We start from the raw sequence: 24,947 nt of genomic DNA, 5'->3' as shown, positions 1-24,947 counted from the left end.
GTTTATCCATTTAACATACTTGCAACAGAATTTTAATTGGCTTGTATCCTCTCCAGTCTCTGCTCCACAGCTGGTAAAGGGGTCTGGTGGGAAATAAATGGTCAGCAGAAGCAAGGGAAAAAAATCAAATGCTCTGGCTGATCTGCTCCCTAAGTAACTGAGGCTGAGTAGAAGATAGGAATGGACTCCTAGTAAGGTCATTAAAACACCCGGCATTGTGGAGCAGTGCAGGTGTTAAAGGTTGGGAAGGGATTTCTTTCTTACTTATCCATCAGAAAGGCAGAGCGATGTGTGGGGGGAGACAGATAAGTTCCTTCCATTGGTTCACTCATCATATGGCTTGGAATTGCCCATGTAGAAGCAGATTCATAAAAATCTGGCTTCCTGGGTCTCAAATCTGGAGATGATTCAGTAGGTCTGGTTGGGCTCTGGAGCCTTTATTTTTTTTTTTAAAGATTTATTTTTATTTATTTGAAAGAGAGTTACACAGAGAAAGAAGGAGAGGCAGAGAGAGAGAGAGGTCTTCCTTCCGCTGGTTCACTCCCCAGATGGCCACAACGGCCAGAGCTGCACTGATCTGAAGCCAGGAGCCAGGAGCTTTTTCCGGGTCTCTCATGCAGGTGCAGGGGCCAAGGACTTGGGCCATCCTCTACTGCTTTCCCAGGCGATAGCAGAGAGCTGGATCGGAAGAGAAGCAGCCAGGACTAGAGCCGTTGCCCACATGGGATGCCAGTGCTTCAGGCCAGGGCATTAACCCTCTGTGCCACAGCACCAGTCCCCTTGAGCCTCTAATTTGAAAAGTGTTCCCAATGATTCTAGAACACAGAGCCACTGAACCAAAATCCTCATGTATAATTAAGCTCAGAGAAGGGGATTGAACTGCACATGGTCATACACCTTGGATGGCAGCAAAGCCAGAGTTCAAACCATGTAACAATAACAATGCCCAAATTCTTCCTATGTGCCAGACACACTGTCTTGGGCATTTTACATCTGTGGTCATATTTAGTCCTCATTACAGCCCTGTGTGATAGCCATCATTGTTATCATTCATATTTTAAAAGAAGATTTTATTTTTATTTATTTGAAAGGCAATGTGACAGAGAGAAAGGAGAGACAGAGATCTTCCATCCAGTGGTTCACTTCCCAAATGGCCGTAACAGCCAGGGCTGAAAACCAGGTGCCCAGAACTCCATCTGGGTCTCCCAATTGGGTGGCAGAGGCCCAAGTTTGGGCCTCTATCCATTGCCTTCCCAGATACAGTAGCAGGGAGCTGGATTGGAAGTGGAGTAGCAGGGGCTTGAACCAGCGCTTATATGAGAAGTTGGCGTCCCAGGCGACTGCTTAGCCCACTGCACCAAATGCCATCATTGCCATTTTAAAGGAGAAGAAACCAAAAGACAGAGAGCTCACATTCTTACCTAAGGACTTTAAGGTGGGATCCATGGAGGGGAAGAGTAGGTGCTCGGCTGCAGGTGTCTTCAGCAGGGCCACCTGTATCGGGATGCGTGTGTCACCTGGAAGAAGAAGGAGGGCTATTTCCAGATTCTAGAAGGGGCTCTCCGAAGCCCGTGCTGTGGCATCCTTCCCCAACATACAGATCCCCTGGGAGTCTGGCCACAGCTTGGGTGCTCTCAGAGGACATGACTGGCGTCTCATCTTCAAACCAGAATTTCCCAAGCGCTCCCCCCACCCCCCACCCCTGTCTGGGAGGTGACTGCTTTCCCAGCCTTCTTCTCCCAAAGGAAGGTCTTTGTGTACCTTCAAAAGGAATCTGAGTCAAAGAAACAAAGCCTCCACTGAGGGCTCCCCCTCCCTCCTCACACGTCCACTCTCCTAAGCATTCACAGGGACCATTTGTGTGATCAGCATTTTTAAAGAAAATTGAAATTTATTAAGCGTTTGGAGAAAAGTATCTCCACTTCAAGGCACCTGAATAAACAGATACGTGCATGCGAGGCGGCTGCCCAGTAACTGACTCTGCTAAAGACATTCTTTCTGCAGAGCCCATGGCCTTCCTGCTGGCTGTCACAGTGGGGTCTGTGTAGCAGAAGGCACAGGGGGCGGGCTGGGCTGGAGCCCCGCCTCCACCGTTGTCCTGATGAATGACACTGGGCTGGGAGACTGAGAGCCGCAGGCCCGCTTCCCTCCAGCCTCCCTTTTCTTGTCTGTGGCTTAGAGATGTTCTCATGGGTTGCTGGGAGAGTCTGGCTTAGGCTTGGTGATCAGTCGATGATGGCGATTACTACTACTATTTAAGAGTGATCTGGGGCCCTCACACTTGCATCCATCTATTCACCAACTCCTGCCCCCTAAATCTCCCCCCCCCCCAAGCAAAGGGTCCTTTGAATAGCCCAAAGAGCCCAAGAGGCACAGCTGGGATGGCTGCTGCCCCACCGGGTGGTACTTCTGATGGGATGGGTCCTCCATGAATGCTTCCTAGCATAAAGAAAGGCCGAGGCCGGCGCCATGGCTCACTAGGCTAATCCTCCACCTGCAGCGCCAGTACTCCTGGTTCTAGTCCCAGTTGGGGAGCCAGATTCTGTCCCGTTGCTCCTCTTCCAGTCCAGCTCTCTGCTGTGGCCCGGGAGGGCAGTGGAAGATGGCCCAGGTCCTTGGGCCCTGCACCCGCATGGGAGACCAGGAGAAGCACCTGGCTTCTGGCTTCGGATCGGCGCTGTGTCGGTGTTGTCTTGGCTGCAACTCCGCCGGCTGTAGCGGCCACTTTGGGGGTGAACCAATGGAAAAAGGAAGATCTCTCTCTCTAACTCTGCCTGTGGAAAGAAAGAAAGAAAGAAAGAAAGAAAGAAAGAAAGAAAGAAAGAAAGAAAGAAAGAAAGAAAGAAAGAAAGAAAGAGAAAGAAAGAGAGAGAGAAAGGAAGGCCGAGTTGCCCCTTGCACCTGCCCAGATGGGGTGCCTGAGGTTCAGAGAGGTCAGGTTATTTGCTTGGGGCCTGAGCAGCGAGTGGCCGTGCTGCGTCCACGGCACCTGCTGAGGGCCTCTGTTTCTTCCTGCTACGTTACCGCCTCCGTGGGTGCAGGTGGGAGAAGGGAGAGAGGTGGGCCCTCCCAGGGAGGCAGAACAGCTTGTGCAAAGGCATGGCAAGGAGACCATGGATAACAGCCGGGGGAGTTCACAGGGGCTGGGACAGTGGACACTGGCGACCCCGGTACCTGGGGTCCTGGTCTTCTCCCTGTTGCATTCTAGCTGCGTGAGCTGGGAGAAGCTGCTCTCAGCTCTAGTTCACCTCGCCACCAAGGAGGTGGTGCAAATGAGACCGTGTGAATGCGCATTTGGCACACAGCAAAGCTCCCGACCCGGGGGCAGTTCTCCGCTGACTTGGAAGCAGGGGGACACGAATGGCCTGTCCCCGTCTTGAGCACGCTGCGCTGTGTTCTTCAGGGGAGCTGGGTTAGCTTCCGGGGAGTCCTGCTGCTCACCTCGAGGTCTTGCTCTGTTTCTGCAGGGTGGGAGAACGTGTATGGCTTTGACATGACCTGCATCCGGGACGTGGCCATGAAGGAGCCCCTGGTGGACATTGTGGATCCAAAGCAAGTGGTGACCAACGCCTGCTTAATAAAGGTCTGGGGACTCATCCTGGTTGGGCCCGGGCATGCTGGGAACCTGGCTGTGCCACCCTAGGAGGCCAGCCTGGGGTATGGGCGGTAGCAGCCTAGAGAGGAAAGGCCACGTGGGTCAGGGCCCGTGGCACTCCACAGTGAGAAGTCAAAAGTGGACTGAGCAGAGCCACAGAGAGAAGGATTGTGTGGGGCATGGCTGAGGGGCGTGGGTGGTGCTGGGGGCAGGATGGGAAGTGGGGGAAGAGGAAGGGACATCAGAGGAGAGACCAGGAGGGTCTGCCCAGGTTTGCGGGGAGCTCGTGTGTTCAGAGGGGACGTCCGTCTTAGGAATGAAAGCCGATGCCTCCAGACGCTGAGTGACCAGGCATCCTTGGGCCTCTCCCCTGCCCAGCAGCCTCCGAGCCCCTTCCTGAGCATCTGTGTTTGTGCCTGCTCTAAACATCTCTTCTTCCAAGGTCTTCCCCAGTGCAGGTGAAGTACAGCTGAGACAAGCACGCTCACCACACCCAAACCTATATTAGCTACAGGCGAAAGGTGCCCGCCCTATGCCTCCCCTCCCCTCCCAGCCTCCTCCCAGGGGAAACCACGAATCTTCCCAGTCCTTTTTCTATGCACTTGCCTTTGTAGATGCTAACACTTCATGCTGAAGCATATAAATTGGTGCTCTTTCATTTTTTTAGACATTAAAATTATTTACTTTTTTTTATTTATTGGAGAGGCAGACAGATAGAGATCCATCCACTAATTCATTCCTCAAATGCTTGCCACGGCCAGGGCTGGGCCAAGGCGAAAGCTAGAAGCACTTCTTTTTTCTTAAATTTAAATGTAAAAATATATCAGTTTCATATGATTCAAGCTAATTTTCCAATTTAAAATCATGGTTTCATTATGAAAGCGTTCGTCCTCCCACGAGACTCTTCCCGTGCGCTCTGGTCCTGTGTGCATCACTGTGTTCCTGCAAGTGCTGAGGCAGGGCTGGGGCAGTTCTAGCAGGATCCAGGGGGAAGAGCCGGGGGCTGGTGCAATGAGGGGGAGTTTCTGGACGGCTGATACAAACTGCTGCCATGTCCCGAAGAGAACAGTCCTTCTTCCCTGGACACGCAGAACTGCACCCTGGCCCAGAGTGTCCCAGGTATCTAGATGGGGACCAGATGAAGAACCCCCAACAGGCCTCATCAGACACCCTCTCTCTTTTGTAAAGTTCTGCCTGAGAGGTCAAGTCCAAACCTTTGACTGTCCATCATAGGATTCTGTCTTTACCTCCTCTATTTATTTTCTTGCTGTGAAAAGCAGAGTTATAGAGAGACAGCTAACGACAGAGAGAGGGATCTCCCATCTGCTGGTTCCACTCCCCAAATGGCCACAATGGCAGGGCCTGGGCCAGGAGCCTGGAACTCCATCTGGGTCTCCACAGGGATGGCAAGGATCCAAGTACTAGAGCCATCTTCTGCTGCTTTCCCAGGTGCATTAGCAAGGAGCTGGATCAGAGGTGGAGCAGCCAGGGAGCCAGACACTCCGATAGAGGAGGCTGGTGTTGCAGGCCGTAGTTTACCTGCTATGCCACAATGCCAGGCATCTCGCTGCTTCTCAGATCAGCCTATTCGGAGTCCAGACACATGTGCGCAAACATGCACTTTTAGTTATTCCCGCCAGCCCCTCCGTCCCTGAGGCCTCTTCCTCTCGGTTTTCCCAGCAAGAGCGCGGAAAATGCCCTCAGAACAGGTAGCACACCCCCGAGGGAGAGGATTTCTGTAAACCTCGTAGGTAGGTGCAGTCGAATTTGCCCAAATGACACTCAGCAGTTAGCCCTGGCAGTGGGCACCTGCATGGCATGGCTTCGGCTTAAGGATGGCATGCCTTCTTGAAGCCTCGATTATTGGCTTTCTGCCCCCGACCCCAGGCCCGACCTGCAGGTGTGGTCACTGCGATTCTGTTTGTCTCCAGCTGGTCACATGATGGTCTGGCCTGGGTCTGTCACCCGTGGGCCACACTGGTCTCCCTCCTGCCTTTCCTCCACTTGCAGACAGGAGCTAGCAAGCATGGTTCCCTTGGTTACACCTGTGTGTGTCCAGGGGCAAAGCAGCCAGACTTTTCAGGAGGGTTGAGAGGTCCGGGTCTCCCACACACACTCCTCCTCGGAACCCCCAAGGGCTCTGATTGTGTCTTGGAACTGGAAGAGGCAGTGCTGCCCCGCCTCTCCCCCAGGCCCGCACCTTCCCGCCTCTGTTTACTAAGGGCAGGGACCGCCTGGGTTGGCTCCTGCCCCCGGACAGCCCCTCCGTCAGCTCTCTCACCCATGTGCTAAGAACGTCGCACTGAGCCTGTTGGGAAACACTTGCCCTGCTTCTCACATTAATTGCCATTTTCGCCACTATTAACGTGGCAGAGTGTGACACCTTATTACAATGAAGGCCCTGTTTTGACCAGGCTTACGCTTGGAGACATCATCTGTGGCACTGCTTGGTGGTGGGCTTAGCAGCCCTCGGGTCCTCTAATTTATGCCTGCGGGGCCCTCTGGGCTCTGGGGCCTCAGAAAAGGGCTGATCTGCAGATGTCCAGTGGTCGGGGGTGGTGCTGAGCCTGGGGGTCCTTTGTGTCTCAGTCGCCCAGGAGCAGCTGGTCCCACTCTCACAGATGGCCAGGCCCACCCGCCTCCCTTGGTGCCATTTGCATGCAAAGTCCCTACAGCTTCCTTACTCAGTCTGGAAGGCTTTTGTTCTGGTCCAGGCCCCCTATTGAGATGCAAATGTCCCTAGACCCATGGAACAGTGTGACAGCTGACATCGGGTTGATGGACATTTGAAAGCAAGACCCTCTGGAGTTGGAATTCCTGTGAGATGGAGTGGGGTGTGTATGTGTGTGCAGACGTAAGAGTGAGGGGAGTGATAGAGAAAAGAATTAGGTCCAAATGGGAAGGTGTAGGGAGCCATGGAAGGTTGTAGGTCCCGGGTGTGTGTGTTGGGGGGGGGGCACTGAAGAGGTTAGTCAGGTGGCCGTCACGAAGAAGAGGCCTAGGAAGGAAGGCAGTTTAAGCAGGGAGACTGGTTCCCGTGAGGGGCAGTCTGATGGTGGAGGCAAGGGCTGCTGGGAGGCCACGCAAGGCCGGTGGCCAAGGAGACCAAAAGAGGAGGCACTCGAGGGCTTTGGGAAGCGCCTGGAGCCTGGCTGGCCAGCCCTGGCTGAGAAGAGGGGAGAGTTGGCGAGTGAGGGTGCGGGGAGCCCCGTGGACCTGCAGATACTATTAATAAAACTACAGGGCACCATGGCTTTTCCTGCAGGGACTCTGTGGGAGGTTAATGAGCACCACAGAGGCTGGCAACGCTGGGTCTAAGGTTTCCCAGACTGGAACCAGGGCCCAGAGTAGCAGGATGACACAGGACGCAGGGCCCTCTGCACAGGAGGTTTGGGGTGGAGGAGGGCACGCCCTTCAAGAGAGTGCCCCCAAAGAGGAAGGTGAAGGACCCCCCACACGGGGAAGGACAGCATCACACACGGGGAGGAGAAAGGCCAGGGTGCTGAGAGGGCAGGCACCAAGACCTGGGAAAAATGAATGAAGAGCCAGAAGGAGTTCACGCTGGAGAGGAAGAGGTGGGGGGCCCCGTGTGAGCTGGCACCGGCGTCGGTCTTCCTCTGTGGGCAGAAGTTGCACAGAGGTGGGGGGGGGCTCTCTTCCTTCGTCCTGGAGACAGACCCGGAGTCTGAAGCGGGGCTCCTGGCTGGCAGTCCTAGAGCTTCTAGTGCAAAGGGGCCCTCACAGTCTGCACGCCCCTCCCAGGGCTCCCAGGACCCTCAGCTCTCCTCCCAGGCTCTAGGCTCTAGGAATGCAGTGTCCTTTGCACCTGAAAGCTGCAGCAGCCCACCAGCCCTGCAATGCCACCCTCTCCCCACCACCAGTGAGGAAGGGTCAGCTTCCTGGGGCTCTCGTCTGATTGGCTCCTTCTACTACTCTTGCTCCCCTGTCCACCCCTGCAGACGCGGGGCCTCTCTCTGAAGGCCTTAGGCTGTACTGCATCTCGTTTCCTTTATTTAGCCTGCACGTTTATAGATATATATAAAAAAAGCCCTCTGCCTCCCCACCGTGGAAGGAGCCCAGAGCAGCCAGGCCTTCCTCACAATGCTCTCGTGAGAACCACCAGAACCACCTCCCGAGGAAATGTCCCCAACAGCCCAAGGTCCTCCAGCAGTGCTACCTCCTGATGGTCCCACCGCCCCCCATGGTGCCACCCCGGGGCCCACTCTGACCTTTGGGGGTTGCCCACATTAGTCTCAGCCCATGGCACTATGCAGGTCCACACACCGCTATCCTTGCTACACAGCTGTGACAGAGAGCTCTTCATTGAGGACTCAGGGAATCCGGTGGCTGGCCCCTTGAACTCTTAGCTGGTTTATTCTCACCTCCAGGGAGCCAGCAAACAGCAGGTCAGCATCCATCACACGGGAAGGACCAGCGCCTTGCAAGCCTGCCTTCCATTATACTTGCTCCCCACAAGATTGATTTCCAGCCACTTCCTGCCTGAAATTGTGAGAATTATTAGTTCTTTGTGTCCGACGTTCCCCAGCCAGAGCTGAAAATTCTCAGCTCTTCTTTTCCTCTTTTATTTCTTTTTGAAGCCTGCCCAGCCTTGTTATAAATGGCCGGCACAACTTGCCAGAGCTCAGGCTGTGGGTTCAGGAGCTCAGGTCTTTACTCCTGGGATAAGATACTCCTGATGCCTCCGTTGCTGGGGACTGGAGTATCCAAAACTCAGGCCACGTGGTTCCTGCAAATCACAGGGAGACGGACTGGGGCTTTGCTGGAGTGCGTCTGGGAGGCACTCCCTGTCCCCCTCAGAATTCGCTCCCTGGAGAAGGCAAGGCTGATCACCCAGGGAGCACATGTTGAGAATGACCAGGCGAACGCTGCAAGCTCAGGTGGACAGCACTGAGAGCTGTGGTTGGGTTTAGGGATGCATCACCCCACGAAGCTTCCCCCCTCACCCCGCCTCTCGCCCCACGGCCCTCAGATTTGGATTCAAATCTGCTTGCACCATCACCTGACTGCTCTCCACCCTGGAAAGGATGGGGAGGTCCCTGGCAGGTGGCAGGTGGGCTCGGCCATGCCCCTCCCCCGAGGGTCTGGCTGCGGGTGCTGCTGCTGGCAGGGACACAGCCGCTGTGGAGGCCCTAAGCTCCTGGTGTTCTGTCTCCTCTGGGCTGCAGGAGGTGGACATTTACACAGTGAAGACGGAAGAGCTCTCGTTCACATCTGCGTTCTGCCTGCAGATCCAGCGCAATGACTACGTCCACGCCCTGGTCACCTATTTTAATATTGAATTTACCAAGTGCCACAAGAAAATGGGGTTTTCCACAGGTAAGCCGCCTACGGGCTCTCCAGCCTCTTCTCTCCTCTCCCAGCCTTCCCTGGGGCTCTGCGGGGAATGACCAGGGCTGGCCTGGCTGTGGAGGGCGGGGAAGGGGCCAGGAGTTAGCCAAGATCCTCATCTGACTTCTCATGAGCTTTCTCTGGCCCTGGGGAAACTTCATGTCCCCCTATGCTTCGGGCTGCCCAAGGAGAAAGTGAGCAGAAGCGCTGGGCGTGGCCAGAGCTGAGCTGAGGCTGAGGCAGGAGGCGGGGCTGAGGTTCTTCCAAGGCACCTTTGCTCAGTGGGTTTTTACGGAGCATCCTCTGTGTGAGTGGGTGAGATGCCAACTTGAATACGGTTTCTACCACTGCCGTGCCGCGGGACAGGGCTCAGCCCCAAGCTGCCTTCATTAAACCCCTGTCCGTGTCCCCAGGATACCACCGCTCTCTGGCTTCGGCCCCTTCCTGTTGCTGCAAGAAAATCCTTGAGACTGAGTCATTTATACCAAATAGAGCTTTCATTAACTTTCATTAGCTCATGCTTCTGGGGACCGGGAGGTCCAGGAACGTGGTGCCAGAGCTTTCTCGCTGCGTGACAACATGGTGGAGGGCTTCGCAGGGCCAGATGGGGCAGGTGTGCTGGAGAGAGCTGGCTTCTGCAATGTTGGTCCATTCGTCCGTTCCTGAAGGCAGAGCCTTCGGGCCCCAATCATCTCCCAAAGGTCCTGCCTCTCCACGGTGCCACACTGGGGACAAAGTTTCCAGCACCTGCAGCTCTGGGGGACGCATTCCAACCACAGCACCCACCCAGCCCCTCTTCAGAGACGCCTTACTGCTTGCAGTCCATCAGCCCCGATTTCTTATCTTCGCTGATGGAGGACCCAGGAGCTGACCCCTGCCCACCTCTCCAGCCTCAGCACAGGCTTTGTTTCTCAGCTCAGGGGTTCCTGGGTCCCTTCTTCCCTTCTGGGCCAAGGGCAGGGGTCCTTCCCAGTCTCCCTAACAGCCCCTGTGCATGTCTGGCATGGTGACAAAATGCAAGTGGTACAACAGGGGCCAAGAATCAGGGGACAGATCCTGAGCCTCCCCCATCCCAATCCCACTCCTCAGAGGCATAGATTATTAATGATTTCTTTGTATTCTTCCAAAAAATGTCAGTGGCTACACAAGCACACACACATACCTTTCTTTTTCTTGTGAAATAGTTGTAGATTCACAGGAAGCCGCTCAAACGGCCCACAGGGTTCCGTGGACCCTATACGTAGCCTCACCGTCGGTGGCGTCTTTTGTAACTAGCACAATACTGAAACTACTCCTCTTTAAAATCAGAGGCTGAGTCATGCCAGCCACACTGCCCTCTGCTCCCTTTTACTTATTTAACAGCACATCTTGGGGAGACTTCCCTGGCCTCATGGAGATATCTATTTTCTTTCCGTAAACAGCTCTGCAGGATTCCAGTGTCGGGTGTGCCATCACTTAGTCAGCCTTGCTTCTCTTTGTTTGCATCCCTCAGTCGCCCCTATTAAAAGGGTCACCTCTTGTTCATCTCTGCTTCTAGAAGTTTCCTTTGCCTTCCAAATGTGTGGGCTCCATTCTCTCTCTCCATGACCTTGAGTTTGCATTGATCTCCCAACAACAGATGTCTGTTCAGTGAGGAATTAAGGACATAGCTCCTGCCCTTGGGAGTGTGCTCATGCTTATTTAAGAGTCTTCCTAGCCGGCGCCGCGGCTCACTAGGCTAATCCTCCGCCTTGCGGCACCGGCACACCGGGTTCTAGTTCCGGTCGGGGCGCCGGATTCTGTCCCGGTTGCCCCTCTTCCAGGCCAGCTCTCTGCTGTGGTCCGGGAGTGCAGTGGAGGATGGCCCAAGTGCTTGGGCCCTGCACCCCATGGGAGACCAGGAGAAGCACCTGGCTCCTGCCTTCAGATCAGCGCAGTGCGCCAGCCACAGGGCGCCGGCCGTGGCGGCCATTGGAGGGTGAACCAACAGCAAAAGGAAGACCTTTCTTTCTGTCTCTCTCTCTCTCTCACTGTCCACTCTGCCTATAAAAAAAAAAAAAGAGTCTTCCTGGGAACTGGGAGTGCGTGGTCAGGGGGTGAGGGGTCATGGGGTGCAGGTGTGTGTGGAGTTGGTGGTGAGGAGGTGAGGCAGAGCCCTCCTGTAATTTGACTTTCCAAGGCCGTGATGACAATGATCCATTAAAAAAAAAAAACATTTATTTATTTATTTGATAGGCAGAGTTACAGAGAGGTGGAGGCAATGTGTGTGGGGTGGGGGAGGGTCTTCCATCCGCTGGTTCATTCCCCAGATGGCCACAACAGCCAGAGCTGCGCCAATCTGAAGCCAGGAGCCAGGAGCTTCTTCCAAGTCTCTCACGCAGGTGCAGGGGCCCAAGGACTTGGGCCATCTTCTACTTCTTTCCCAGGCCACAGCAGAGAGCTGGATCAACTGGGACCAGCCGGGACTTGAACCGGCACCTATATGGGATGCTGGCACTGAAGGTGGTGGCTTTACCCACTATGCCACAGTGCCGGCCCGACATTGATCCATCTTTAGCCTGTGGACAGAATGGGCACGTGACTATTTCCTCTGAGAAAGGTTTTTTCTACAACCAGTGTCTCCAGACCACTAAGGCCAGTGCTTTAGCTCACTTTTTGTTGCTGTAATGAAATACTCAAGAGTGGGGAATTTATAAAGAATAGAAGTTTATTTGGCTCTTGGTGCTGGAGGCTGGGAAATCCAAGAACTTGGTGCTGGCATCTGATCTGCACCTGATGAGGGCCTCGTGCTGCACCCTGACACGGCACCGGGCATCCTGTGGTGACAGAGCAAGGTGCTAGCAAGGTCTGGCTTCCTCTCATAAGGCCATTAATGCCGTTAGGGACCCCACCCCCATGACTTCCCAGAGGCCCCACCAGCCAATACCATTGACATGGTACTTGGGGCTTTAGCTGCCGATCCACGAACTCCTGGGGACACATTCAAACCATAGCAACCAGAGTCATCTGGTCTGCATCAGCCAGGCCAGCACTGGTGACTCCCTGCCGAAGACCAGAGCCTCCTGATCTAGGCCATTATCACCCGCTATTCTTTTAGATGAGGCCCAGTCAGTGAGCTTATCCACCCCACACTGAAGGAAGGGTGAGACAGCTTCGCAGTGGTGAGGGAGTGGGGCCAGCGAGGGAGCAGAGGTGGACTGTGCTCCAGGGCTGTGGCTATGATTGGATGCTCAGGATGGACCCACAGTGGCTGGCTCTGGCCCTCCCATCCCCAGGTTGATGCGTAACCCCAGCCGTGCCCTGCTGCAGGCGATGATGGGCAAGCGTACTCTGGAAAGCTCTCTGGGTTTCCAGCTCCAGGCCCTGTAGCTGTGAGCCAGGGCGGGCTTTCCTTCCTTTAAGACGATCTAGGTCCAGTCCCCAAAGCCAAGCAGACTGCTGGGCCGCTGTCCAGAGATGGCGTCCCGGGTCGATGGTAGCAGGGATGATATTCTACGTGGGCCTGGGGAGAGGAGGCTGGGTGAAGCTCAAGTCCAGAGTCAAAGAGGTTGGCTCTGGGCTCCTAGAGGAGGATGAAAATTTGCCCTCAATGTTGAGGTTTCGAGAACCCACTGGCTCATGTCCTCCCTAATCTTTGGTTACATCCTCACCACGATCCCACCCAGCCTCAAACCCTAATATGAGCCTGCTCCTCTGACTCTGTCCATGCGGTTCCAATGCTGTGCCCCTCCCCTTTGCACGGAATCCCTCAGACTTGGGTTCTGAGAGAACGTGTGGGGGTCCTACAGTGCTCTACTTCCCATACCTTGGCGCAGTGTTTCTCAAAGGCTGCTCCCTGGACCAGCAGCATCAGCATCCCCTGGAAACGTGTGATACACGTACATCTCAGGTCTCACCCCAACCCATTGAACCACAGACACTGGGAGGCAGCCCAGCGTCCGGCGTCCGAACAGGAAGCCCAGGTGACTGCGGCGCACTCTCAAATTTGAGAAGCAGTGCTCTGGACGTGATGGCTGAGAATCTGACCCATCTGGGTTTCTTCCCCCTAGAATTGGCCCTTCTGGAGGGGCAGTTCTGTCTCCTCGAGGAGGTGTACCCTCTGGTCTCGCCGAGATTTCCTGCCTTCTGGCTGAGATAGACGCCCCTTGTCCGCAGCAGTCCCATGTGGGTAAAGACCAGGGGAAGCCGGCCAGTTCAGCTGCTCCTCAGCCACCGCGGCCAGTTAGTGGGGTGTGGTTTCCAGGACAGACTTCTGAATGGTTTCTGTGGGTTGGGCAGTGGGCTATGCTCAGACTGTATACACACTGACCACCAACGGAATAGTTCCTTTTGTGTTCTTAAATTAATACCTATTCTAGGTTCGTGATATACCATTGTCTTTGGGTCATGCATGGTCCATTTTTTTGCTTCTTTATTTATCAATATAAGGAGCACCCATGAACGCATCACCCAACTCAATAACTGTAATGTAAATGTTATTATTAACTAGAATGTAATTAGCAACTAGAAGAGAATTTATTATTATTACTGTTAGAATGTAAATATGTTTGTTGTTAAGCAGTAAATTGTTATTAATTAGAATATAAATATTAAGTAGAAATACCTTATTAATAGCTGCAATATTATTATATTTATAATTAATAAATGTAAATAAGTGAATTTATATCCACATAGTAAATCTCCATGAACCCACCACTTAAAGACTAAATTGCTACCAGTACCTTAGCATCTGCCTGGATCCTCTATCCCAACTTTTCTCTACCCAATAAATATCCCCTCTAGATGAACTTTATCCTACATCTAGTGCTCCCTGTTCCCTGATTATTTAGCATTATCAGATTTACAAATATACTTCAAAAAGTTTGAGGAAAATCGAATTAGATGATAAGTTCATTTTGGTACAAAAAAATGAGATCCGTCCATCATTTTTTCATAGCACACATTCTCCGGGAGACTTCTGGAGGGCCCTCCTCTGTGTGAGCCTAAACCAGGTATGGGTTGGGTGCAGCCGTCTTTGGACTTGGTGCACAGTGTAGCCTGCAATGTGTGGCTCCTCCTCAATGGTCCCCAACTGGGTTTTCCGTCTCAGCCCAGCACTGCTGGCTTTGGAGGGCCCATTCAGAAGCACGTCACATCACCGTGCAGCCCAGGAACCATCTCTGCAAATGGGCTCTGAGCTCAGGCAGTCTCTTTCCAGCTTTGCTATTCTGTGACCTTGAGTCATTTTCTAGGTCGAAGATGCTGCTTCTGGGTATATAGCTTTTATTGTCCAAAAAGCTTGGGAATCCCCTGGGGAATACAATTCCAAATGTACGGCTAGAAAAATTATTGTATCCTAAAACCAACAGCCATTTAGCATTGAGAAGGGAAACCGGAAGCAAGATGGCATGCACTTCCCAAAAGCACTACAGAAAATCTTGCCAGAGGCCTGTGCCATATGTTCCCACCCCATCCTTGAACCCAGGCCCTGCCATACTTCGTCACCATTTAGCTGAGTGTCTTCTCCTTTAGCTGATGGGATCTACAGGGGGCAGGGCTAGCACGCAGGAAGGGAGGGAGGGGCACACAAAGCCAATGTTCATCTTGGTTGTCGTTTTCCAGACTTAGCACCAGACCTGGCACAGGATAGACATCCTAAGTAGAAGTTTGTTGAATGAAAAAGGAGTGAATGAATGGAGCACACACTTGCATGTGGATTGCTGTGGGAGTTTAGGTCATGCTCACTTCAAAACAGAGAACAAAAGCTGTTCTAGAACCTGGAGAGACTGGGATGAGGCGGAGGCTTGAGGGAGGCGCAGAGGAAGGCTACGTCAGAGCAGGAAGCCATCTTCATAACAGGAAAGCTGTAATTCAGTTGTTCATTCTGGACGGTTAGAGACTGTGGTGGACTGGGGAGGGAGAGCCTTGTACACCGCTGAAGAGAACGCTGGGTGTCTTTGTAACCATCTGTGGGCTCACCACCGCACACAGCAATGTTCTAGATGCTTCCCCAGGACACTCTGGCTCACCAGGCCAAGGCAGCATTGCTTTGCAGGCCAGAGCCACGGCTGATGGATAAATGAAATCCTAGGTCACTTATGGAAGGCTTAAATTGGTTCAGTGCGATCCTAACACGTCATAGGTGTGGTGACCCTACAGTTTGCCTTTCAAGTAAGGACACTTTTCAAGTGAAAGGGAGACTAATAGGTGTAACACCAGGAAAACACCGGGACTGTCCCAGGCCCAGCAGGAGGTGTGGTTCCCCCCTTTGGGTATGATGTTTCCCTTTAATGTCTCATCACATCCTCACCACGCCTCAGGAGATAAATGTTGAGACCCATAATCTACAGAGGCAGAACACGAAACCAAGGGCAAAGTGGACACTGGAAACTGGGCGCCTGGTTGCCCAAGTAAACGTCTGTCCCACTCTTTGAACCCAGTGATGTCATGAGCTGCACAGTAGTTTCAGCCAGAGCTGTGTCTTTGCATTGCCGGGGTGGGGGTGGGGCGTTAACTCTTGCCAGGCCTGCTCCCCTCCAGATCTCTGAATTCAGGTCTCTTCCAGTTGAGACGAAACCTCCACATTTTAATCAGTTTCTTCTGATGGAGAACCAGGATTGTGGAAACTGGTTTAGACAGTCCATGGCTTGGCCAGCGCCACGGCTCACTAGGCTAATCCTCCGCCTTGCGGCGCTGGCACACCGGGTTCTAGTCCCAGTCGGGGCACCAGATTCCGTCCCGGTTGCCCCTCTTCCAGGCCAGCTCTCTGCTGTGGCCAGGGAGTGCAGTGGAGGATGGCCCAAGTGCTTGGGCCCTGCACCCCATGGGAGACCAGGAGAAGCACCTGGCTCCTGGCTTAGGATCAGCGTGGTGCGCCGGCTGCAGTGCGCCGGCAGCGGCAGCCATTGGAGGGTGAACCAACGGCAAAGGAAGACCTTTCTCTCTGTCTCTCTCTCTCTCTCACTGTCCACTCTGCCTGTCAAAAAAATAAAAATAAAAATAAAAAAAAGACAGTCCATGGCTAACGGACTCGGCATAGAAATGCGATGTTTGGAGAACTTCTTAACCTTTCAATGTTGATGTCGAGGAAAAAAACCATTGTTCTCCAACCCAGAGCTGGGATGTGTTTTGGGGCCCCTGTCGGAGGCAGGCTCCAGGGCTTGATGATGGGCGAATCTGAGTCACTGATGTCCCCGGGTTCTCAGAAGGCATCTGATTAGGTGCCAGAGGAGGCTGTGTAAGTCCCCTCGCCGGGAGGTCTTTAGGAAGGGGAGAGACACCTGTCTGAGCTGGCGTGGGTGGAGTGGGGGCGGGAGTGCTGTCAATCACACACCACCAGAAGGTATCTTGCGGCCGTTTATTTAGAGGGAGCTGGGAGCAGGTGGACTTTGCAGGGAGCAGTAGACTAGAAAGCCTGGCTGTGCTGGGGACGCAGGGCCAGAGAGGTGCCTCTCCCACCTTCATGACCTTCTTTCCCCCTCCAAATGTGCAAGCTGCGCTTTCTCCCCATGACCTCCGGTTTGCACTGATGTCCCAGATGTACACATTGAAGGCTGCTCGACTCTCCATCCAAACCGCTGACATTTGATCAAGCCCGTTCATTGCAAAGGGCAAAGAAATACAGACTCCTCTTGGAGTTTCGGAAAATCTTAGCGGCTGCCTGCTCTGACCCTGTGCATAATAAGCCTTCAGCAGTGGTTCCGTGAGTGTCTCCACAAGTGGACCCCAGGTCTGCAAAACACACCTACTTCTTCCTGGTGAATTAAAAATCTGCCTTTTGGTAATCCCCATTGACTAATCTTTGCTCAGCCTCCAAAGCCATATAGAAGACGCCTGTAAGCCTTTCTGTGTGACAGTTTTATATTGTATTCTCCCCAAGTCTTCTCATTGTGAGCACTGGTGCTGAGCAAAGAGGCAGTCCTGGTGGAGGAAGGAAAGATACCGCAGTATGAAGAACTTTCCCCCTCAGGGGTTCTTCTCCAGTCTGTAGGTGACCCATTGACGATCCCAATGTAACTGAACATTTGATGGGTACAGTGAAGCAGCGTAAGGTATCTGCTCCTGGGGAGCTCTGGCCTCACGGAGGCTGCAGCCCTGTAGAGGAAGCAAACAACTGGGGGGGCGGAGGCAAAAGCATCCCCAGTGTGCTAGACACCGTTCTCACACAAGCTCAGGATTCTCTGGGGGCCCCTCCTCCAGGTTTGGGTAATTGAACGAGGTTTCCCAGAGGAAATGACCTTGAGTGAGGAGGAGCAGAGAGGCTGGTGAAGGAGCGAGGGGGAGTGTTCCAAAGCCAGCTGCTGCAGAGGATGGGGAAGACGGCCCCTGAGGCAGGAAAAGACGACCCCTAAGGCAGGAGCACGCACACTTAGCTGGGGGAAGATACAAAGTGCGCAGAGCTGGTGGGTGGGGCTCACTGGGGCAAATGCAGAAGTGCAAGCATCGTCGTGGCTTTGGTGACCAAGCTGGGGGCCGGCACTGGTGCCTCGAGAATCCTCCTTCATCTCTTCTGACCCAGTTAGGAAAGCACGGTTGGAACCTCACAGCAGGCCTGGGCCAACGTGCTCGTTCAGTTCAGGGCCCAGAGCCGCGGGCAGGGAAAGCCGTTTGTCGGATGCAGCAGCAAGTTCATGGGCAAACGGAGGAGCTGAGGGAAGTGGTGTAGCTGTGGAATTTGCACAAAGCTGTCGTTTAAGGGGAGACAGGACGGGCTGCTCTGCCAACCTCTCCCCCGCACTGTGTAAAAGTCTTCACCCTGTGGAACAGTGCCATTTCAGGAGTTCATCTGTGCTACTGAGGTTGGCTGGAGGCATTCGTCATCGCTCCTTGGTATGGAGTTGGTTTCTCCTCTGAGCCCGAGTGTTGGTCCGCAGTCTCGAGTGGATGGAAATCTGGTGGAAAGAGAGGGCAGCGGGACTGAGTGGAAAGTTCTGGTGGGGTCTGGAAGCTTCCCCCTACTCAACAAGAGCGTTGGGTTCGGTGGCTCCACCGAGTCCCCTGGGAAGCCTGCACTCCTACGTGGGATCCCAGCCTCCTCTTTCTGGAGACTTCTTCTCTGACTCTTCCCTCTCACCTGTCCCGTCCTTCACCTCCAGCCCCCGATGCCCCCTACACCCACTGGAAGCAGACCGTCTTCTACTTGGAAGACTACCTCACTGTCCGGAGAGGGGAGGAGATCTACGGGACCATAACCATGAAGCCAAACGCCAAAAATGTGGTGAGTACCAAGGCAGCCAGCCTCTGTGTGGCCGGGGCCAGCAAGGAGAAGGGGCCCGTGGAGCTCCAGGGCCCACCTGCCCAGGTTCTTGAGGGTCTTGCACATAGTCAGAGAAGTCACTGGGGAAGACAGGCGGTGGCCATGTGTGGATGTGACCAGGCGTAGTTCAGAGCCTGCAGCCCTGGCCCCTAAAGACTCAGTAGTCTGCTGTGACCTCTCAGCCTTGGGGACAGCTTCCAGCTCTGCAATCAGAGAGCTTGAGAGCGGAGGTTGCTGTGTGGGAGGCGTCTACCTCATTTAGGACGAGCAAGGCCAGGAGCTAGGAGTCTGTGGTGCCCTAGAGGATATTTGGCCTGTCTTCAGCAGTCCTGGTGGACTGAAGACAAATCTGATTCTCTGTGAGCAACCCTGGCTGTGGACACGTGCACTAAACATCTACCGAGTACTCAGAAGGTTGTGCTGTGGAAGATTCTAGAACCCCAGGATGACGTCAGAGGGAATATTTTTATTTTAGAACAGGAAGAATTTAGGTTAGGCATCAAAAAAACTTCCTGTGAGGATAATGAGGCGCCAGATTCCTGAGGGCTGTTCCGGGGAACTTCTTTGCTAGGAAACCTTGAGGAAACTAGGGCTACCCATCCCCGGGGCACTGCGAGGCAGCCCAAGGCCAGGGAGGGGCTGTGAGCACCGGCCCAGACTAACGCTGGGCCTCTTTGCTCTCTCTCTCTCTCTCTTTGCAGCGAGACCTCGATTTCACAGTAGACCTGGATTTTAAGGGACAGCTGTGTGAAACATCTGTATCTAATGACTACAAAATGCGTTAGCACATGTGGGAAGCCGCAGAGAGCGAGCGAGAAAAAAAAAACCTCTCACTTCCATCTGCCGCGCTGTCCTAAGGAATCCTGTTAGCAGGACTACACACTCGAAAACCAGAGTTAGCAACTCTGCCTTGAAGATTGGGGGCCCGGCCACGGACAGAGGGCCCTGGGCTCGTCCGCTCTGCCCCGGGAGCCCCTCACGAAGGCTTTGCTGGCGCCAAGAAAGAGCAACCTCATGTGCTGTGGCCGGGGCCCCGAAGCTGGAAAAGAACCCGTGTATCCCCCCTTGTCCTCCTTAACTGTGACTCTTTGCATGCTGCAGGCATCTAGGACAGATTGCTCCCACTAGAACCTGGAGACTTGGTGTCTTTGATAGCATAAGCCAGATTATCTGTCTGTGCGGTGGTGTGTGCGTGCGTGTGCGTGCCTACAGCATCTACACTAGTTTATCTACCCACAGACGCCTGTATATGCATGCATATACGACCAAGTGGGTATTCTCCGGAGGGTCGTGTGCGTGCGCGTGCGTGCGTGCGTGCGTGTGCGTAGAACATATATTACTCTCAGAGGAGATTCTGTTGCTTTCGAATAGGACTTTGTTTTGTGATTAGTTGCCCCTCCCCTGCCCCTTACCAGATGTTAAGCAGCTCTGAAACGTTCTCTGTACTAGCTCTGGTCGTCTTTGCACTAGACCGTGGCTCCGAACCCTGAGCATAGGACCACAGACTCTGTGAGCGCCCAATAAACACACATGAGAACGAAGCGATGGGAAGTCGTGCGTTCCTGGGGCTCAGAGCGGGAGGGCAGTGGGAGCCTAAGGGAGAAGCAGCACCCTGTGTCACAGCCAGGGAAATCGGGGCTGGGCTGTGAGTATCTCCCCTGCGCACCGTCAGGGTCCCGGTGAGAAGAGCCTGGAGCTGGGGCAGAAGCTCAGGTGCTCCCCTAGAATGCTCCAGAAAGGGAGGCCACGGACAGACAGCCTGGGAGCACCCAGCAGCCCAGAGACCTGTCGGAGGACATCCCGCCTTTGGGGAGGAATCCCTGTGGGATGGACTTGCCGAGTGCTTGGTCAGGCTGCTGGAGTGTTCGGATTTGGGTTTGGTTTCAGCTGTTCCCCCACCTCCTCCTCTCCCGCCCCCTTCTCCTCCTCCCCCTCATCCATCTTCCCTCCTCTTCCCTCTCCTCCCCCTTCTCCCTCTCCTTCTCTTCCTCCTCTTTCTCTTCCCTTTCCCCTTCTCCTTCTTCTTGAGAGACACAGAGAGCGAGGGCTCCCATCTGCTAATTCACGCCCCCAAATGCCCACAATGACTGGAGCCAAATCTGGGAGTCAGGAACTCCATTCTGGTCTCCCATGCAGCTGACAGGAGTCCAGTGATTTGAGCTATCACCATTGCCCCCTCCCCGCCCAGGGTCTGCAGAGTCCACACTAGCAGGAAGCTGGAGACGGGCGTTGAAGCAGGGACTCTGATAGGGGACATGGGAGTCTTGACCAGCATCTTAACTAAGCCTCTGTTATCCTTCAGCTTCTGAGACCATCCGTCTCATCTACAAGGGGTCATAAAAAAATTCATGGGAAATGCCAATTATATATATATATATATATATATATATATATATCTTTTAAACTGTGAATGGATTTGAAAAAAAAAAAAAACCTTGCCAACCTGAACTTATCTTTTAATTCCACTTTCCCACAACCTTCTTGAAGTCTCTCTGCACGTCACCTCCCCCTGGGAGAGACTTCCTAGATGCTAGGGTGGAGGAGGGGCCACTTGGAGAAGGTGGGTGGGGCTGATGGGCCCTGGGAAGACCTGAAACTTGGCAGTGCACAGTGGGGGAGTGTGGGCAGTGGTGGTGCACTCGCATGGTAACAGCAGAGTCCAGCGACAGCAGTCCTTACATTTCCATGACCTTCTGATGTCTATGTACTTTATCAGCGTCCCCAAAGTTCTGGGTGTGAGACGTGCAGCTATTATCATTATGACTTTGGTCCGCCGAAGCCCGGGAGGAGCAATGGAGGATTCTATCCATGGTCAACTGGGAAAAGTCCCACATTGCCAGGAGCCCAGGGGAGCCGGCAGGTTGAAGATCTGGGGGCTCCAGGCAAGCACTGCTAACCCTAGGGCTGGAGGCAGGGAGTAGGGCAGGGGCCAGGCTGAACAAGCATCACCTCTCTGTGCCGCCGGGCTGCTGAAGGGAAGTCGAGCAGCAGTCTCCCCTACCCACTCTTGGTACTGCTCCAGGAGAATCGTAATTTCCCTCTGATTCAGAGGAAAATAAGCAATATCTGGTCCTACCATGTCCTGAATGGAAGTCAGTCTATTAAATGTGGTCTCTGCATCACAGTAGAGATGCTTTTAAAGATGACTTCACTTATGAAACCTTTTTTCTCTTAGACACTTTGTAAAAAAAAGATTGTTTATTTGAAAAGCAGAGAGAGAGAGAGAGAGAGAGAGAGAGGGAGGGATCTCATGCACTGGTTCACTCCCCAAATGCCCACAACAGCCAGGGATGGGCCAGGCCAAAGCCAGGAGCCAGGAGCTCCATCCAGGTCTTTCACGTGAGTAGCAGAGGCTCAGGGACTGGGGTCTTCACCTGCTGCCTCCCAGGGGGCGCAGTAACGGGAGCTGGAGTCAGGAGCTGCAGCCGGGACGCAGGTCCAGGCTCTCAGGTCCAGGGTATGGGCACCCATACCCTTAACCACTTAACCACTGCCAAAACATCCGCTTCCTCTCTCCTTTGGAGACCATACAATACCCAGGAGTGACTTTCTCCCTTTCTCAAAAACACCTCCCTTCCTTCCCAACTCCTCTCCAGACCTGCTCTGTGGAACCTCTTTTGTGAGGTGTGTGGGGGAGGGTACGTGGGCCACTCTGTGCTGTCCTGCCCTCCATCCCAGGCCTGGTCTCGCCCCCCCACTGGCCCACAGGCTGCAAGGGTGGGGTCCTGCATGAGCAGAGCCGGGGAGCAGTGGCTGGTGACAAGGCAGCGGCCGATGCCAGTCCTTGCTTGATTTCCAGGGACCACTAGGCACTAGTCTCGTCTGTACCCCTTGGGAACCAGCAGCGTTTTCCTGGCTTTCATAAAAGCTACCCCATTAGAGCTGCCTCCCCTGGATGGATGCGGGCCTCCGTCCTCTCTCTGAGCAGAAACAAGGCTGTTGCCAGCCTTACCCAGTCCCCGTCTCTGCAGCCTTCCTCTCCTCGGGCACTGCGTCCGGCACACCACCTGCAGGTCCAGCCTGGCTCTGGGTCTCAGTGGCTGCCTGGAGGGTAACCCATCTGCTGTGGTTTGAAGGCGATGTGTCCCCCAAAAAAAACTCGCACTGAGGCTTGGGGAATGCAGCAGTGTAGGGAGGTGTTTGGGTGGGAGGGTCAGAGCTGTCAGGAACGGATGAACGCCTTTCTCCCTTGAAGGAGTTGTTGCTCTCACAGGACCGGATCCGTCACCGCACGAGCAGCTTGTAACGAAGCAAGGACCATCTCGTGTCTGTCTCTTCCACACACGCCCCGTCCGTTCGCTTCCCGCCATGGGTTGGGGCAGCATGAAACAAACCCTCGCCAGTGCCATGGGCCTGGACTTCCCACTTGCAGAACCAGGAACCAAAATCAACTTCTTTCCCTCTATTGGTATTTTGTTTCAGCAATGAAAACAGATGCCACCTCTGTGCTGCTGTGCCGTCCCTGCCTGGGGTATGTCCTAGTCCAGTGGGCAGTTCCGGTCCCTGGGCACCTTCCTTGTCCTGCCTTCCCTCTGAAGTGGCGCTGTCCCCAACCCAGTCCCACACAGAACAAGCTCCTGCTTCTTGTTTTATTTTATTTTTTATTTTTTTATTTGACAGGTAGAGTTATAGTCATTGAGAGAGAGAGAGGGAGAGAAAGGTCTTCCTTCCGTTGGTTCACCCCCCAAGTGGCCACTATGGCCGGAGCTGCGCCAATCCGAAGCCAGGAGCCAGGTGCTTCTTCCTGGTCTCCCATGCGGGTGCAGGGGCCCAAGCACTTGGGCCATCCTCCACTGCCTTCCCAGGCCACAGCAGAGAGCTGGACTGAAAGAGGAGCAACCAGGACTAGAACCAGTGCCCACATGCGATGCCGGCACTGCAGGCGGAGGATTAACCAAGTGAGCCACGGCGCTGCCTCTGGGAGCTCCTTCTTCTTGCTACCACCCTTCCACCTCCACCCCTCGCTGCTGCACTGGGGGTCCCCAGCCTTGTTTCTGGGGCTGGCCTCCTAAAGGAGCATTTTCTCAACTTCTGCTACCTCCCTGGGGTCCTGAGTGACACTTCTCTGCACGCCTTGTTTCTGGGGACAGCCCCTCCGGGGGTCCACTCGAGCTGGCCTTAGACCCTTGGGCTATTACCTGTTGTACCAAAGCCTTGGGCTGTTTCTTAGGAGTTCAAAGATGAGCCTGACTGCTCAAAGATGGGTGATGTCTTCCATCTCTGCCTAACCACAGTGGATGCACTTGGCTCCAGGCCTGGAGGCGCCAAGGTCCCCATCCTGTTGGAAGGAATTAACCCCTTTTCAGCAAAGGCTCATACACAATGTATTCAGTAATTAAAAGATGAACCAACACACATTCCTTGGCTGCAGGTGCTGAGCTAGGGACCAGCAGACCAGCAGTTGGCAGCGTGGTCTCTGACTTTGGGGTACCCCCTGGTTGCTAGTCTCTGGGAAGGCAGGGCCTGCTTTTGCCTTCACCCTGAGCAGTGAGGCCCTGACCCCATCCCTGTCACCAACTCCCGCTCTCCACGTCTGACCCTGTGACCCACCCACAGCTCCTCGCCCAGCTTTGCAATACAACTTCCGCCAGCACAGGGGTGACTCGCGCTGCTGCCTTAGCTCATCTCATTCACTGGCACTTCCCTGCCATCCGTGCACTCCACCAGCGGTCCCAGCCTGTCATTGTCAGAGAATGGCAGTGCCGAGGGAGGCCGAGGACTCTGGTTACGTCAGCCACAGATCACGTCTCACGGCAGACATGCTTGAGGGACCCTCAGCAGTTAGCTGACACCTCGACCTCAAAGGCAGCAGGAGAAAGCAGGCAGAGAAAGCTCCTAGCAGGCAGGGTGGCTAGGCCCAGCCCCTGCCTTCCCCGCTTCCCAAGGCAGCCATCAGTCACTGGACAACTCTGCCACGTGGCCTGAGTTTGGGAGTCAACAGACCTGGCGAAATCCCGGCACTGGGGTGGGCATTGAATCGTAGTGGGCTATGCCTGACACTGGCATCCCAAGTGAGTACCGGTTTGAGTTTGAGTCCCAGCTGTTCCACTTCTGATCCAGCTTCCTGCTAATGCACCTGGGAAAGCAGCAGAGGATGGCCCAAGTACTTGGGCCCCTGCACCTACATGGGAGGTCTGGATGGAGTTCCAGGGTCCTAGCTTTAGCCTGGCTGAGCCCCAGTCATTGCAGCCATTTGGGAAGTGAACTAGTAGATGGAAGACCTCTCCCCTCCCCCACTGTAACTCTGCATTTCAAATAAATAAATAAATCTTTTAAACAACCAAGAAATCCCAGCACTCCTGCTGACTAATGATGTCACTTTGGACAAGTCCCCTTACAGCTGTGAGACTCAATAGCTCAACCTACCAAAAGGAACTAACCGAGAGTGACATTAAATCAATTCAGGAGGTGTGCAGAGGCTGCGAAGTGCAATGGAAATTGCGTTCTGGTCACTGCTGTGATGAAAGTCTCAGCTGCATAGCCAGGCTCAGGTCTGCAAGGCTCCCGTGGCCCCGCACGGCGGCCAGCACTGCAGCCAGCGCTGTGGGGAGCAGCTGGCCGCTCCCCGGGCCGTGGGCTCTGGCCCAGAGTGTGAGGGCAGCGCCGAGGGACGCACACGAGGAGTTTGCGAGAAGTTCTGAGCAGAAGTGACCTGCTTTGTATTACTAATTCTGTAAAAGCTTCCAGACGGGCTTGTGAAGGTCTTCAAGGCCATCTCCGTCACTGGCAGCAACAGACGCGGGCCTCTGGTTAGAGCCAAGAGGTCCCAGCAGGAGTCTGGTGCTCGGT

At 54.2% G+C, this 24,947-nt stretch overlaps 1 protein-coding gene across 4 annotated transcripts in view; it reads left to right on the top strand.

Moving 5' to 3' along the window:
- PRMT8 (protein arginine methyltransferase 8) overlaps positions 1-19,699 on the top strand; it is a 121,035-nt gene extending 101,336 nt beyond the window's left edge. For all 4 annotated transcript variants that reach the window (XM_070049357.1, XM_070049358.1, XM_070049356.1 and 1 more), the window contains 4 exons: positions 3,468-3,583; positions 8,782-8,932; positions 17,998-18,119; positions 18,860-19,699. In XM_070049357.1, the coding sequence (XP_069905458.1) occupies positions 3,468-3,583; positions 8,782-8,932; positions 17,998-18,119; positions 18,860-18,943 (473 nt within the window). In that variant the 3' untranslated portion in view covers positions 18,944-19,699. The remainder of the gene's footprint in view (positions 1-3,467; positions 3,584-8,781; positions 8,933-17,997; positions 18,120-18,859) is intronic.
- The last annotated feature ends 5,248 nt before the right edge of the window (positions 19,700-24,947 follow it).

The sequence above is a fragment of the Oryctolagus cuniculus genome, chromosome 9, assembly GCF_964237555.1.
Source record: "Oryctolagus cuniculus chromosome 9, mOryCun1.1, whole genome shotgun sequence".
In the NCBI taxonomy this organism is placed as follows: Eukaryota; Metazoa; Chordata; class Mammalia; order Lagomorpha; family Leporidae; genus Oryctolagus; species Oryctolagus cuniculus.
Note: the sequence above shows the minus strand (reverse complement) of the source record. Positions and strands in the feature narration are given on the sequence as shown.